This window comes from Corvus hawaiiensis, chromosome 2 (genome assembly GCF_020740725.1).
Source record: "Corvus hawaiiensis isolate bCorHaw1 chromosome 2, bCorHaw1.pri.cur, whole genome shotgun sequence".
Classification (NCBI taxonomy): Eukaryota; Metazoa; Chordata; class Aves; order Passeriformes; family Corvidae; genus Corvus; species Corvus hawaiiensis.
Window position 1 is genome coordinate 18173623 of NC_063214.1, and position 15761 is coordinate 18189383.

At 37.4% G+C, this 15761-nt stretch overlaps 1 protein-coding gene across 4 annotated transcripts in view; it reads left to right on the plus strand.

Annotated features, from left to right (window-relative positions):
- Window positions 1-15289, plus strand: part of GABPA (GA binding protein transcription factor subunit alpha) — a 33707-nt gene extending 18418 nt beyond the window's left edge. For 2 of the 4 annotated variants that reach the window (XM_048293591.1, XM_048293593.1), the window contains exons 9-10: window positions 1052-1244; window positions 5843-8586. In XM_048293591.1, the coding sequence (XP_048149548.1) occupies window positions 1052-1244; window positions 5843-6071 (422 nt within the window). In that variant the 3' untranslated portion in view covers window positions 6072-8586. Of the gene's footprint in view, window positions 1-1051; window positions 1245-2716; window positions 3237-5842; window positions 8587-8811 lie in introns of those variants that run through there. The other 2 variants (XM_048293592.1, XM_048293594.1) reach the window with 2 other exon arrangements.
- The last annotated feature ends 472 nt before the right edge of the window (window positions 15290-15761 follow it).

Here is a 15761-nt window from a genome sequence, read left to right on the forward strand (position 1 = left end):
AATTTCCCCATCACTTAACAGTCTGTCCTCTCAAACCACTGCATAGCATTTATTCAAGCTTTTAACTTCTTTTCTATTTGCAGAAAGGGAAGAAAATAAAATCCATGTTGTAAAATGTAGCTTAGCTTCTACTTGCACTGTCTGTTGCCCTCCTCCTCTGTTCCCCCCAATCTAGTGATTTATAAAGTTTCATATTTCTTTTTTAGTTAAATGAATGCATGTGTGGAAAACTGCACACTAAATTTGCAGTTTAATTTTGGAATTACTGTTATTTGTACATACTCTTTTGATTAATTTATTTTTTCTTGCTGTCATTTTTGTTTTGCTTCTCTTTACTATTGTGAATTTTAAATCCTTTCTTCTCTTCCTCCTTGAGTTTTTATTTGTTTCAGACTCTGCAAAGGCCTCTAATGATGTCATTCAGAATTTTAAGGCCAAGGTTTTATTGGCTGACATTAGTGAGGAATACTCTGTGTTTCTCTCTTTAGTAATCAGGTCTGCTGTCTGGATCTCATTGAGAATTTAGGAGTTTAACTGCAGGTACTTGAGTTAGAAAGAAATCGTAATGATTGGACATGAAAGACGCTGCATTGATGTAAGCTGAAGTGTTGGGGTTTCTTTTGTGTTTCTTGTATTTCATGTTGAAAATTGGAGACCAAATTTTTTTTAAAAAAACCAGCTTCTCTTATACGTGTCTGTGTGTGAAGAGGAATAAGCAGCTCTTGCTACATCTGTTTTATTTTAAAGATAGATATGCATCTAAATGATTATGTTGGGGGAGTGGGTTTTTTTAAGTTCTAGGGAAAAATTTATGCTAAATCTTGATAATTTTTTTCCTGCATTCATCTTTTTTTAATAAATATGGGTACTGATGACTTTGAAGGGAAATGTTTGCAAAAGAATAATTAGAAGGGATTAATTAAGTGCAAGTTTTCCTTCCATCGTATATACTATGTTGGTCTGCTTTAATATGGTGGTTGAAAATTTTTAGCCATGAGGGGAACATAAAAAGGACAAGTTGAAGTGGAACTTACTGTTTCTATTTTAACAGGGAACAATGGTCAGATCCAGCTGTGGCAGTTTTTATTAGAACTTCTTACTGACAAAGATGCTCGGGACTGTATTTCTTGGGTTGGTGATGAAGGAGAGTTTAAATTGAATCAGCCTGAACTGGTTGCACAGAAATGGGGACAGCGCAAGAACAAGCCCACAATGAACTATGAGAAGCTTAGTCGGGCTTTGAGGTAAGAAACTTCAGGAATTCATCGGGTATGATTTGCTTTCATTTGGCTACCTCATTTTTAATTATCATAATGAAAAACTTGCAGCTTTTTTAGTAAAGGTATAACCAAATCTTCTGAAGCTGGTCCTTACAATGAGATATGCTAGTCTTAGGGGTGAGGTATTTGCTGGGTGTTTTGCCTTTTGTCATTTTGAAAGAAGCTAGTAGAATAACTTCTTGAAAATAGATCTTCTTTTTTCAAGATTGTTAATTTGGGTCGCTCACTTCCAGAAACATACCTCTTTTTTATTTATCTTCAATATTTATGCTTTTAGAAACATGCCAAACAATATTGATTGTTGGTGAAAGATACAGAAATATGTGAATTATTAACTTATTTTTATGTTTTACTGTCCATGTTCTTCTTGCTCTTGTTATGGAATAAAGCAGATACTTCTCTGTAATTGTTAGTGCTTTTCTGTATGTAAGAACCATTTCTAACTTCCAATATTCATTGATCCATTTAATTGTTCTTATTGTGTGGATCTTAAATTGAAAAATACAGTTTACAGCTAAGTTTCAACAGTTGCAATTCCAGCATCACAGTGATCTGAAGAAATGGAAGTGTTTCAGTGTCTTTATTTCACTCTGATTTTGTCGTTTGACATTAGTAAAAGGGACTTGTATTACCGAATCGCTGTGGGTGAGGTACTTGAGGAGGGGGGAAGAATGCCAGTGCCTGAATTTTAGACTACTTTTCCCTGATTATTTTAGTCTCTGGAATAATTTGAAAATTCACCCATGTTCTTTGGAATCATTGAGAGTGAACTTCTGGTTTCTAATTCTGATATTGTTAAATATATTTCTCTTGATTTGTTTTCAAGAAAGATGTTTTTTGCCTACTCCTGCAAATTATTTGAGCAGGTTTAGAAATTCTTTTTGTATGAGCGAAGTTGCATTTTGATTGAGGTCTGTGTTTTACTTACTAGCATTTTCACTTTTGGCTACATGTTGTTTGGTTGGGTTTTTTTTAAAGTAAACTCCTCTAGCATTGTTTAAAAATATCAACTTCTATTTGAAAATACCTCTGTAAGAAATGGTGGTAAAATATCATATTCTGGCTTTCTTTGCCCTTTTAGGAAGGATTTAATTAGCATTTGACAGGCACAAGATACACAGCTTAACTATATCCTTTTGTTTGTCTTGTAAATTCTTTAGGCACAGTATTGTGCCAGAATTATTTTATCCTTGACAGACAAGTGGAAAAATAAATATTTTGAATGATATTAGGTATTGAAAGATGCAACTTCTAAGAGGTCCTGAGCCTCAGGTCATTAAAAGCAAGGAAGAGCATTGGTAGATGCTTACTCTCATGCTTTTCCTTAGGTATTATGTTTCAGTCTGTTCCTGTTCTAGATGCATCTTTAGTCTGGTCTGGTATGGTTTTTCTTGCATTATTTATATATTAAATTAGAATGTTAATTTTTTTCATAGAATCACAGACACTCTTGAGTTGGAGGGGCTGCAGGAGATTTCTGGTCGAACATCCTGCCCAAAGCAGGACCTTTCCAGTACAGCTCTTCCCCAGCCTGTATTGTTCCAGTACTATTCCCATGTTTCCAACCTGTGTATCTGTGAGTCTGTGTACTAAAGGCATACGTGAAAACCTTCTGAAACACAAAAATTATGTAAGCCATGCTAATGTTTCCATGTTTTGTCAACAAATTTCACAGAAGATATCAAAGGCACCTGAAGAACTTTGGAATAATGTTATCAGTGGGATATTAAAGAGCATGAATCACTATTAGAAAAGTTTTGCATTTATATTTTAGTCACAGAATTACAGAAATCACATTCCTCAAAGTGGTGTCATTTTGGCAGCTGCATCAGCAACATTGACATGTTTTCTAACAATTTAATGTCTGAAGGGGTATTTAATGCCTCTTGCTACTCCTGTGATAAGCACTGTTGCCAAGCGAAAGTTTAATAAATGATGACGTGTCTTGTTTACTAATGTGTTGGAATCACTGTGTCAATTATTCATTAATACAGGAAATTATGTTGGTATTATGGAGAAATATACTGGCTCTTCTGCCCAGCTATAAGAAAAGCAGGCAGAGGGGCAGAAAGGGAATAAGAGCTTTTTTTTGTTATGCATATCTTGGTAAATGTTCTAAAAATGCAGATCTGTTTAGTTATCCAGTAGGGAGGTGAGACTTAAAGAAAAATAATTCATCTCCTGTATTCTTTTGAAAAAAAGTTTCCATGTGTCTTGGAATGTTCTGGTTACTTTTTGAACTTGCATGGATATTAATTATATTTATTTTTAGCTTTCTATATTTTTGAATAGGCAAATACTGTAATCAGAAATGCATTCAATGTAATATTGAAAATATCCTCTTGCCACATTGACTGATTTTAACTTGAGTGTTTTGAGCATGAGATGTGGGAATCTAGCATGTTTTGGGCCTTCGCATAAACATGATCTAGTTTCTTGTGGTCCTTTTCCTTTCTGATCGTGTCAGTAATGTGCACTAAATAATTCAAAGTATATTCAGTTTTTTAAAGCATTTTTCTACAGCATTTTTTGAGACAGGAATGATTATATGGGATTGTACAATAAATTAAAGGCTTGTACGGAGTTAAGTAACTTAAAAAAATGATGACCACTGCCACTTGACATTTTCTATGGCCACATTTACAAATGTTGTTTTTCTGCAGGTGCTTCATATTGCCCCAAGTGAGCAGAGCTCAGTTTTTCTATGTCCTCTACCCTATTTAACGTGAGAGTCTGCCCAGTGTTCCCACACACTATTTCACATACAAGGGACACACCAGATTATTGCTCATCCTCCCCTAATTCTGCCCAGTACCATCCTCATGGTTCATCATCCTCCCATCCTGCCATCCTCCCATCCTGCCTCATCATCCCACCCTCATGGTTCATCCAACCCACCGCAACTAAATCTCAGTAAGAGACTGAAAGTGCTGGACACAATTCCACAACAGTTCCTTAGCTGGTGCTGAGATGTTTTGGAGGACAGGGCTGGCATGGAGAATTGCTGGGTGGAAGCTGTTGTGGCAGCCAACAAGTGTAGAGATGCAGAGAAGGAAACAGAGGAGTTGAGGGAGGCAGGTGGTAGTTTGAGAGGTAGAGTGAGGAGAAGGACTGAAAAGGAAGCTTTTTTATAACTGTATGTCATTTAGGAGGAAGCTGAAGGAGAACTTTAGCAAACAAACCACACTGTCTTTACCCACAGAGCAGTAATAAGCTACTCTGACGCTTCCTGTACTCCATGACAGACCTCTGTGGCTTCTCACGTGATCTCAGTAACCAACAGGTTTACCAACATTGTTTTCTGCATAGCTTGTCTCTCATCTGTCTTTGGTACTGCTGCTTAGGCCCTTGCCCTCAAAAGTAAGAAATTAAAAGGCTTTTTTTTCCTAGAACTTGAGACGTCTGAAGAATTTGCTTGGATTCTTAGTAACTTACCTCTTTTCCACTAGAGCTGCAAGTCAGAAGTTCATCTTTTAATTGACTTAATTTTGCTAGTGAACAAGAATCATCTTTGCTTTATGAACATGTCACTCAGGATAGAGTTTTAGATAGTCAAGAAATCTGTGTTCATTTGTGCTACATTTGGGTGATGGTTTTGAGGAAATTATATTGTGTGATTTGTGTTGGTTGAGTTTTTACTATTTTCCAAATTTATCACAAACTCGTTAAGCTCATCAAATCCAAGTTACATCCCGGTCACTTAAGTTTGCTTAATGAGAAATGTGACACACATTCTATTAAAGCTTGCAGTGAGAGAAGAACAGCAACAAAACTGCAAAATTCTAACTTTTGTTTTATTGGTGTGACCTAAGGTTTTGTAACTGTCTCTGGAGTGGCAGGGTCATGTAGACCTTGTTGTCTCACTACATTTCTGCCCAATCTGATAATTCTTTCGTCACACAATATAAAAGGTATTTATATTTCGAGAACTCACTTTTAGTTGTAAATAAAGGCAAAGACGTAGTTTTGACAGCATATGAACTATAACAAGAAAAAAAAAGCCCAACAAAAACAAACAAACCAAACCAAACCAAACTGACAAAACCCCACAAATCTAACCCATGCCTTTATAGTTTTATTTCCATCTTTGAAGACAGTGTGGAGAGAATAGCTGTTTTCATATCGCAGAAACTGCTTGGTAATTTTCAACCTGTTCCCAGCATTAATTTTTTTCTTCAGAAAGGCAAAGCAAGGGACAATAGTAAGGGGAAAGACAATATTTTCTTATTAAGGCAAATCACTATATATAAGACATCTTCCCTGCCAAGCTGATTTTAAACTGCTCTAAAACTTATTCCTGAACTGGTGCTTCCAATGGCCTGTAAAATAATTACTGTGTTTTCTTTCTCCTTGATATACCAAGGTACAGAGATAATTTTCAACATTTCCCTTTTCTTGTATAACAAAATGCCTAAACAGTATCTTGGTATACGAAATTATGAGAATCTCAATGAGAAAAAGAGTAATATTTTACCATCTGGTGACCTTAAGTAAGTAATGGATGCATATGAAAATTACAGATGCTACAATTGTCCATTGCTGATTTCTTTTCCATTTTGCAGGTATTACTATGATGGAGACATGATCTGCAAAGTGCAAGGCAAGAGGTTTGTGTACAAATTTGTGTGTGACCTGAAGACTCTGATTGGGTACAGCGCAGCGGAGCTGAACCGCTTGGTCACAGAGTGCGAGCAGAAGAAACTGGCCAAGATGCAGCTCCATGGCATTGCACAGCCAGTTACAGCAGTGGCCCTGGCTACAGCATCCCTGCAAGCAGAGAAAGATAATTAAGCACTAGGACCTGTAAGTGGGAACCTGAGGCCTTTCCTCTATTACCACAGCAGTTGGTGCTCTTTCTTTTATCAGAATTGGAAAATTCTTTTGTTTCTTGACCGTACAATATAGAGCATGAATTTCTATAAAGAACTCAGACTTGCATAAATTTGGATCTTTTAACAGCATATATGTTAATGTAAGTTAAGGGATCACCCCAACTTCTGCAGCTAGTGAGAGGTGGAACCACTCCGTGCTGTGACCATGGCTGTGCAAAGTCATTTCTGCAACAAAATTTTAACAAAAATGAAGTCCCTATAGTCCACAGGCAGTTGTGTGAATGCAGCCTTCTCCAGTCTCTTGTTCTCTGCTGAACTACCAAATGGCGTTTGATGCTTTCAAATATGTTCATTATTCTGTTAATCAAGTGGAGCTGAAAGACATGTTAAATGTTACAAAGCATCAAGTTCTTAAAATAACTTCTCTGTTTAAAAGCAAAGGAAACTAAGACTAGACTTAACTGGAGATCAGTGCTGAAAGAGATCCAGGTTTAGATATGGCTTAGGTGAAAAGCCAATTATGAGTGTTTCATTGTAATATACACATAATATGCATATATGAGGGCAAATAACCTGTTTTTAAATACGTACTTGACGTTAACCATTTCACAGAAAGCAAGGATGAACTTCTTCCCCCACTGCCATCCCCCATCAGGTAATTAAAAAACTTGAACAAACAGCCTCACCCAAAGAGTAGATTGTATTGGTGGGGAGTATTAATGCTGTGTTTTGCAAGATGCTTATACCTGCATGGTAGTCAGCCTTAGTACCCGAAGACTTAAGTTAATCACAGTCAGTAGTCCCTGGTTAGGAACAAAAAGCAAACTGAAAATAGTTTTACAGAGAACTGAAGTTTAATTTCCCAATCATTGTACAGTCTAATGTATATTAACCAGAAAGAGGTATTTTTAATTTAAAATTAAATTCTCTTTGAACTTCAAGTGATATTTTTGAAGCTTCTTAAGCCAAATGCATGGTCCAGAGTTGGGTGCAATTTGAAGTCTGATGAGTCAGAAATAGTTGGGATGTATCCTGAATTCTGAGCTACTCAAGAGTGCTTCTTGCAAATTTACATATGCAGTAAAAAGTAGGCTTCAGCTTTTGAGTTTCCGTACTTTTGCTTGTTAGACTGCTTCTTTTGATATCTGAGAACGGTGTGATTTGGGGGTGGCTTTTGCCCTTTATGTTAATAAACAGCATAATTATTATGTGACCATTGATGTTCACCAACTTTTTATAAATTAAACCCCCTCTGATAACACTTAAAGAAAAGGGAAGACCTTTAATTCTGTAAGGGATCGAGTTACTCTTAAACCTTAAACCAAAAGTCCTTGAACAGTGAGGTTCCGAACATAACATGTTTGTGCTCAGCAGTGAGAGCACTGGGTTGCTGCTCTTGAGCAGAGCAGGAATGGTTACACTTGCAAGCAGAAGGCAGAGAATGTAGACTTGTGTGTATCCTAAAGATGTGTTGAGGACAAGGCTTTTTGTAGGTGGATGCTCATCTGCAGATAGTTTTTGCTTGACTAGAAGTCTTGCATATAGTTCTGACTTCGTGTTTTTTCATCATTGACATGATTAAAAATCAAAGGTTTTTTGCTGGATTCTTTTGGTAATTCTTACTGTTGTTTTCATCCTTGAGCTCTTACAGCACTCCATCGGCTGAGCATGCTGGTGCCATTTTGCTTTTAAAAAAATTTTAAGCCCTGAGGAAAAAATGTAAATGTTACCTGTCACGAAAGGTCAGCATCACTCCTTTTCTTGCTGTTAGAGTTGATGTCACTGATTGGCAAGTTTTGGAGATAACTTGTGCAGGAGATGCAAGTTAGCTTACCAAGAATTATGTGAAGTTGATATTTGAGGGCAGCAGCTCTGCATGTAACAACACTCCATGACTAAACACAAGTCCAGTACGAGTCACTAGTTCTAGTTAGCAGAGTTCTTGAGAGGCCTTTTTAGTTAAAATACAGTATAAAAAGAAAAGAAGCTTACAATACCAGCCTTCTAGATCAAACCAGACTGTGGGAGGATAAACACACAGCAAAATTGAAAAGTAGCATCAATACTTCATTCCCCTGCCTCTTCTTGTTACATGATAAGCCCTATGGTGGAAACTTCTGCTCCCGCTCTTTGTTTGTAATTACATCCTGTTGTTGCTTTCAGCCTTTCAGTAGAAGTACTGGTCCTTGGGGTTCTTTGTTGTGGCTCCATCTGCTTTTCCACCATGTTCTAATTAGTAAGGAAAGAACCTTTCAAGTGGTATAAAATTATTATCAGACTCTCTGTAGCTGAGGAAGAAATCTGTGACTAACTTGATGTCTTCAGTAAAACAAAAGATGTAGAATATATTGTCAAAGGATTTTCTTTCCTTCTTTCCAGAAGGAAAACATAGAATATTCCCAATTTTTGTAAAACAGAAGGGTTTTTGCATACTTTTTACTCTTTAAATAAAGACACTTATACTCTGCTAATAATTACGTATTTCTTTTGTGTTTTGCTTTTTTTTTTGTAATTTTACATAAACCAATTATTTTCTATTTTTACTCTGATAAAGTATTTGTGCATAAAATGTCAATATATAGTAAAATAAGTATTACACGGCTAATTTGCCTTCTTAATTTTTCAGACATTTGTAATGTCTTTCAGGGACAAGCAGTCCAAAGATTAATACCTGCCCTTTATTCTGTTTTCTCTTAAAGTCTGAAGTTCAGTACAGAAAGAAGGCAATCTCTGCTTATACTCTGAAGATGCATCTTCTTTGACTCAGTATTTGGCTACGTGTTTCTACTTTTAAACTGTAACTCGGTGTCCTTTATTTCTGTAGCAGCTTTCTTTAATATCTTAATTGTAAATCTCAGAGTGGTGCTTTGATTAAACAAATGATGAAAACTCAATAGTAGGACAGAATGGAGCCCTGTGAAATGATTCAGTTTATGCTTTTAGCAGTGTTTAAATCAGAAAGATTCATGTTGACCTGTAAACTTGGGGTTTTTTTATTCCTGCAGATGGCCCTATTTACTTCATGTGTCCCTGCTAACAAAACTGTTAGTACTGTCCATGTTAGAAACAAGATAAAATTCTGATTATACTGCTCTTACCTTGTTTCTACTGAGACACAATTTAAAAATACTCTCATTATACCTCTGAACTCCTCCATCTGGACTGCCAAATTCAAGACTGAAGTATTTTGTCATCTTTAAACCTACCACATCACTTGATTTCAAAATGTTTATATTTAGCTTAGTAGCAACAACATGAAATGGACTGAAAATACTGGTTTTCACACCTTTCAGTAACATGTTGGACTTGATGATCTTAGAAGTCTTTTCCAACCTAAATTAAGGTACAATTTTAAAGTTCACTTACAAGTGTTCCGATATCATATTAATGGAGGACCTTTTATCTGGGTTTATAGCTAATAGTATATTTATCCAGTGTAAATTTCTTTTGGGATTCCTATAATACAAAAATTGTTATTGAAACAGTGTAGGGAATTAAAACTAACAGCCTGCAATTTCCTTCTTAATCAAGATAAGCTGCTGTGGGACTCTACTGCCTGATCAAGAAACTGTTATAAGGTCCATTAACACAAGTTTATGGGGAATATTTTTACTGACTGGACTGGGGTGTTTTGTTCTTCAAGATCATACATATTCTTAAAGGTTGTAGGTTTAATATTGCTATATCAGGGCTGCTAAAATACATTTGGGTTGATACTGTTCAATTTTTTTCCTTTGGAAAAGTAATTCTTAATATGAATGATGCCAAACAAGAAATTAATTAAAGGAAAGGAATTAATGATTGATTCTTGCTGACTTCGGCGAGGGAAGACATGCAGACAATCAGTGTGATTGATAAAGCAAGCTTCGTTTATTGGCAATACAGAGGCACTTATCTAGTATGAGTATACATGCTTGTCAGTTCTTGATTGGTTTAAACTTATGAAAGCGCATTCTTGTTTCTACATAATTGGGTTAGATAAAAGACTACATTGGCAAGCTTCTACTATTTATGTTTTAACTTGGGAAATCAAAGTTCTTCCTCCCCTCTCATGGTCAGTACATCTTATCAGCACGGCACTGTACCTCCTTAAAACTCCCTTTTGGTTCTCAGGCTTGTGTCTCACGCAGGCATTTTCTCATGCAGGCATTTGCTTGTACAGCTCTTTTATTGATCTGTACCCTACAGCTCTGTCAATGATCCATGTCCCTGATCCTCTAACCATTCTTCAACAATTGACTGGTTTTGAGGGTTGTAATGTGGAACCCCATGTGTTAGATACATTATTACTCCATTACATTTTGCATCATTATTTCAGGATTGGAGCCCACAAAATCTAATCACGCACCAAACTGCAATTTTACCATCTTGTAATTTTAGAGTATTGACATCTTACCCATTAATAACTTGAAGGTTAAAAAATGATGAGGAGGGAGAAACAAATATTGAGGGTCTGATATTAATTAAAATTGTCTTTTACTTGTAAAACTGGGCTTCTGAAAACCAAAATGAAATGGTGCTAGTGGCAGTTGTATCAGAAGATGGGTCTGGAAGCCACAGAACAGTTTGCATGTACTTTGAAAAGACAGAGGAACCAGTTGTTGTGTTTGTGGTTTGTGGCACACAATGTCCACGTGGCTTCTTTTTGTAGGTGGTGTCACTGTAACCTGTAGCTGTGATGGGAAAGAAAGAATCCAAAGAAGTAATTGATCATAGTTTTAAGCTACTTACTTGTGCAGCTACTTAATAAAAATGAAGTCAGTTTAAAAGAGAAGACAACTATCAAGAAACAGTTGGAATCCTCATGTAAATAGTACTTACCAGAAAAAGCTAAAACTCCCTGCAGAGCATTAGTTTTTTGTAGTCCAGCAGTTCTTGACTTATAAAATGTAATGCTAGACAGCAGCAAGGAGTCCCCAGGCAGGTGCAAAGGAGGACTTTTATTTACAAAAACCCGGCCTTTTAATGCCCTTAGTCGGTTGTTAGCTTACATGGTTTTAAGGCACAACAAACCAAATTTAACAAACCACCATACACCACGGTGCGGGCACGAGGCATTCACACAGCAAGCCTCACTTTGTCTATTCTCCCACAGCCCTCTTCTACTTAGGCTAAGTAACAGGCTGGAGCTGTGATTTTACCAGGCCTTCCCTTTACAAAGCTTTACCTATCGGTCACAATAAAACAACTACTGGACATCAGATAGAAAAAGAAATCAGTTTGTAGTAATTTTCATGTTGCAGGAGTTGAAGTAGTTGTTCAGAAAGAGCAGAGAAAATGCTTGTTTAGTTTAGCACAACTCTGAGGAGTGTGAAAACTTGTAGAAGTGTTTCATTTTGTATATTGAATTGCTTTAAGTATTTGTTACTAATGATCTAAATGAGCTGGTAGTAAAAAGCCCACACTGTCCATCCATAATAGATCTGAAATCTTAAGACACTTTTTTTTTCTTACCTCTTCGAACTGCCTTTTAACCCAAATGTGTGAAATTAGCATTTAGGAGCCATCTTTCTAGTCCTATGGGACCTACCTCTTAGAATTCACTAATCAAGGTAGGATACCCCCATCTCAGTAGACAAAATGAAAATTATATTAATTATATATGAGTATAATCAATTTCTGATTATAATGGAAGCAAACATGGATGGCACTAAAAACCTGTTTCTTAGAAGGTTTGTTGTTTATTTGAAATTCCTCCCAGTTAGGGAAAAGTAATTTAGGATGAAATAATGTGAGTTAGCTGCTTCCCCCTTCATCCTGGTGAGCTTTGGTTTTTCAATATTCTCATTTTCAAGGACTCTGCAGGAGCTGCTTCATAGGAACTGGTTTGCATAAACCTTCAGCTACATAAGGCAATGAGAAACCAGTGTGTTTTATACAAATCTTTTCAGGGTGAAAGCTGGAAACTGCATGGAAAAAATGAGTCTGGACGAATGAGAATGCAAGAGCTGAGACTTAATGAGATTAACCACACATTAATTAGACACCTGCAGGGTGCAGTTCTTTAAACTTCAGGGTTAGGATAGAAAATATACTAATTTTTTTCCTCCATGAAAGCAATGTTTTAGTCCAGAATCTCAAAGCTGTGTTATTCCCACATCCTACATGCGGCATGCCAGCCTGTTGGGCTTCACAGAAAGTGCCCCATGTCAAAATCTGTAATACCCACTTTGATGTCCCCACTGAGAGCAGTGAGGGGAGGTTAGGGACAGTCAGGATGCAAAACTCACTGTGAAACTCGAGTCGTTCCTGGCCCTTGTCCTGTGAAAAGAGCTGAGGAAGGCAGAACCAATGGGAAGCAGTTTGGCTAACAACCATAAATTAGTAAGATGACCTGAACTGTACCCAGAAAGGAACTAGAAGCTGTAACAGGAGCTTGAACTTGTCCTCAGGCATAATTCACCAAGCCTAAAGTGAGATTTGTACAAATGAAAAGAAAAAAATTACCTGGGGGATAGCTACAGAGTAGGTGAGTTTTTATGGAGAAATTTGTGTCTTTCTTGCTCAGCCAATGGGTCAGTTACCTCTAAAGAGTTATGAGCACTTAACACAAGTTTTGTGAAACTGAAGAGCTGGGCCAGTGCAACCATGCCCAAATTAGTGTGGCCAGCTAGGAAAACAAAGCATAATTCAACGTTTTTGCAGTGCACAGCATGACTGTGCTCAGATGCAGAAGCAAGAAAAAAACAAGGAGCTGTTATTCCTGGGCCTGCTTGGGTCAGGATGGAAAAGCCTCAATTATTTTAGAAAACAGGTTTCAACAATTAGTTTAATGGTTACTCCTCTAATATTTTCTCAAAAGGAGGGTAGTTCTTCAAGGAGAGGCAGTAACCAGCCAGAGCACAGTACTGTACCCATAGCTGGTTTAGGATACTAAACCGGCATTAAACCAGAAACAGCGATATGAATTCATTTTATAAAAACCAGACAGGTGGCAATAGAGTTTTGCCTCAGACCAGAAGGCAAACTAGACCATATTGGTAGGTACAAAGAGGATAGATGACCTTTGCCTGAGCGTTGTGCCAAGGTAATCAAGGGACTTTGTCCAAAGACTGGTTTGTGTTGAAGGACTGAACATGTCCCAACAGAAAAATGCTGTTGTAATTTAAAAGTATACATAAATACATATATATACAGGGCAAGGGGTGTCCCTCCAAGTTTTCTTGGTCAGATAGTATTGTGTGCTTTGGACTTCACCATGCAGTAGAGAAAGCTGAAATGGGTGAATGCTTTAATTTTTTATTTATTCTTAAGACAGACCTGGCTGAAGAGAGCAAATGGAGGGAAAAAATAAAAACTGCAAGATGCAAAGCTACTCAGAAATGTCACCTGTCAGGGCTGGAGGAGTTATTAAATAGACCGCATATAAATGCAGGTAGAGCACTGACATTGGCTGAACGTGCAGGCAAGCCAGAGGGAATGGAAACAGAGCCATCACTGAGAACAAAAATGCAGGGAAGCAAAGAATCTCCTGACTCAGCCAAAGTAGCTCTGAGAAAAGCTCAGTGAGAGCTGGAGCTGCAGGTTGGGAGCAGCCTGGTGTGCCAAGGGACTGTGTCCTCTTGGCTCCCTCTCTCCCAGAGCCTCTCTAAACTAAACCAGATGGTGTCAGGGTAGTTCTTGGTTTTATCCTCACCAGCTGCTGACTGAAGCAACTGGCATTGATTATCCCCTTGGGCCGGGAAGTAAATAGATAAGTTTTTCCTCTTATAATTTTCAACAGTGCACACCTAGAAACACGTTATCTCTTATTTTCTGGGTTTCAGTGAAGGGTTCTGAAAAACCTACCCTGTTTAAACTTTGGGCATCCTATGCAGAATTGTTTCAGCTATCAGCTGAATATCAGCTAACAGGTACGTCTTGTGAGCAGTGATCCTGGGGACCAGCTTCCAATAGGCTGTTGTATTACAGTGTTATTCAATGAAGCATTTTAAATGACCCATTTAAGGATTTTGATCTTGAAACCTCTGCCTGCGGGGGAATCTTGTATTTCATTTTTTTAACTGTATTTGGCCTCGTGATGACATAGGAGCTCTCACTAGAAATGTATACTGTAATGCTCTACAATTTTCCGTTGCTTGAGCTACTGATGACAATTTTATTTCAAACAGGAACAAAATAAAAGTTTGTTCACTGCAGAGAAACTCACATACCAGCTCAATATGACTTTCACTAATAATTTGGGAATTACTGGAGCTATTTACTCCAGTAAGCACTTTGTTCCTTCCCTTTACTTATATCACCTTTGAAAGTCTTCAATGAAGTGGAAGTACTGCAGGCAAAAGTGTTCCTTTTTCCTGACAGTGGTCCCAGGGAGTGTGCTAGCTCAGCACCTGCCTTTTTGCCAAAGGGCACTGGTGCCAAAGTAAGTCCAGGAGTCACTTTCTCCTGGGAAGCTTGGCTTTTTCCTTTCTTCCAAAAGACATGCTGTGTGTGCAGACTGGTTTTCAGGGGATATTTTAATCATCTTTTAAATTAGCTTGTGTCTTGAAAATGCATTTTTTCCCTATGACCTTCAGGACAATCAGTTTTCTGTATGGAAAAGAGGCAACTTCCCTTTGCAAGGCTTAACTTAGACAATGAAAAAATGCCTGTCACTTGCTGTAACTGCAAATCTTTAGTCATTAAACAAAATCTTAATTGAAACCCTGCTTGTAGTGGTTCAGCAAACCAGTAATAGGTGTAAGGGAAGCAAACATAGGTATTACCAAGTAAGATCTCATACAGCTTCTTTCCCAAAAGATGAGCTCAGCTGTACCTATAGAGATCTTTGGCTAAAAAAACTTAACAAATAGTCTCCTGCCCCAAGAAACCTTTTTTCACTGCTGCTATGAGTCTCTGACAATTTATTTTCCTATCTTCCTCTTTGAGAAGGATTTCTCCACCCACACCTATCACACATTCAGAAATACAATATGCATTCTTTCTTATAAAAAAAGAAATCTTGATATATTTCCTGCTCATCTGTGTATTCTAGAATTGTCCATGGTGCTCTACAGCAATTCTTGATATATTTCAGAAAGAAATACAATTGTGCTTTATGCCTTGATCATATGAAACACATTAGGTTTTTGCGTAGTAATACATGTTGGCAGCCTGTGACAACAATTATTATAAACATGTATTGACTCAGTGTTGTGTTGCAACTGCTTTGCCTTTTAATGAGGAGCCTCAATAGTAGTAATAGTAAATTAAAATACAGTTACTATCACCAGAAGGACTAGGAAAAAAACATTCCCAGCAGCCAGCCCTTCAATATGACAGTTTTCACCTCCAGCCCCCACAAGAGCTAATGCTGAAGCTTCATTTCTGTATGACTAAAAGAGAAAACTCCACTGTGCTGAGCTCTGTCCCTCAGCTGCACTGCTGTGGTCCACTTCACTCTTGCTCATTTCATCTATGAAGAATTTACAGTGACAAGAAATAACTAAAATACAACTTCATTGGGTATTAATCTCAGTCATGCTCTTGAAGAGGGAGGTTTGTTGGGGAGGATGAAAGTTTGGTAAGGAAGTTTCACAGATATGTAGGCTTGGCACAAAGATCTCTGAATGTAGAAACTGAAGATGAGATAGAAATGAAAGCAAGTTTTGATATAGAGTAAAAGATGTTTTGCTGAAACACTGATCACTGAATAACTGAAAAGGCA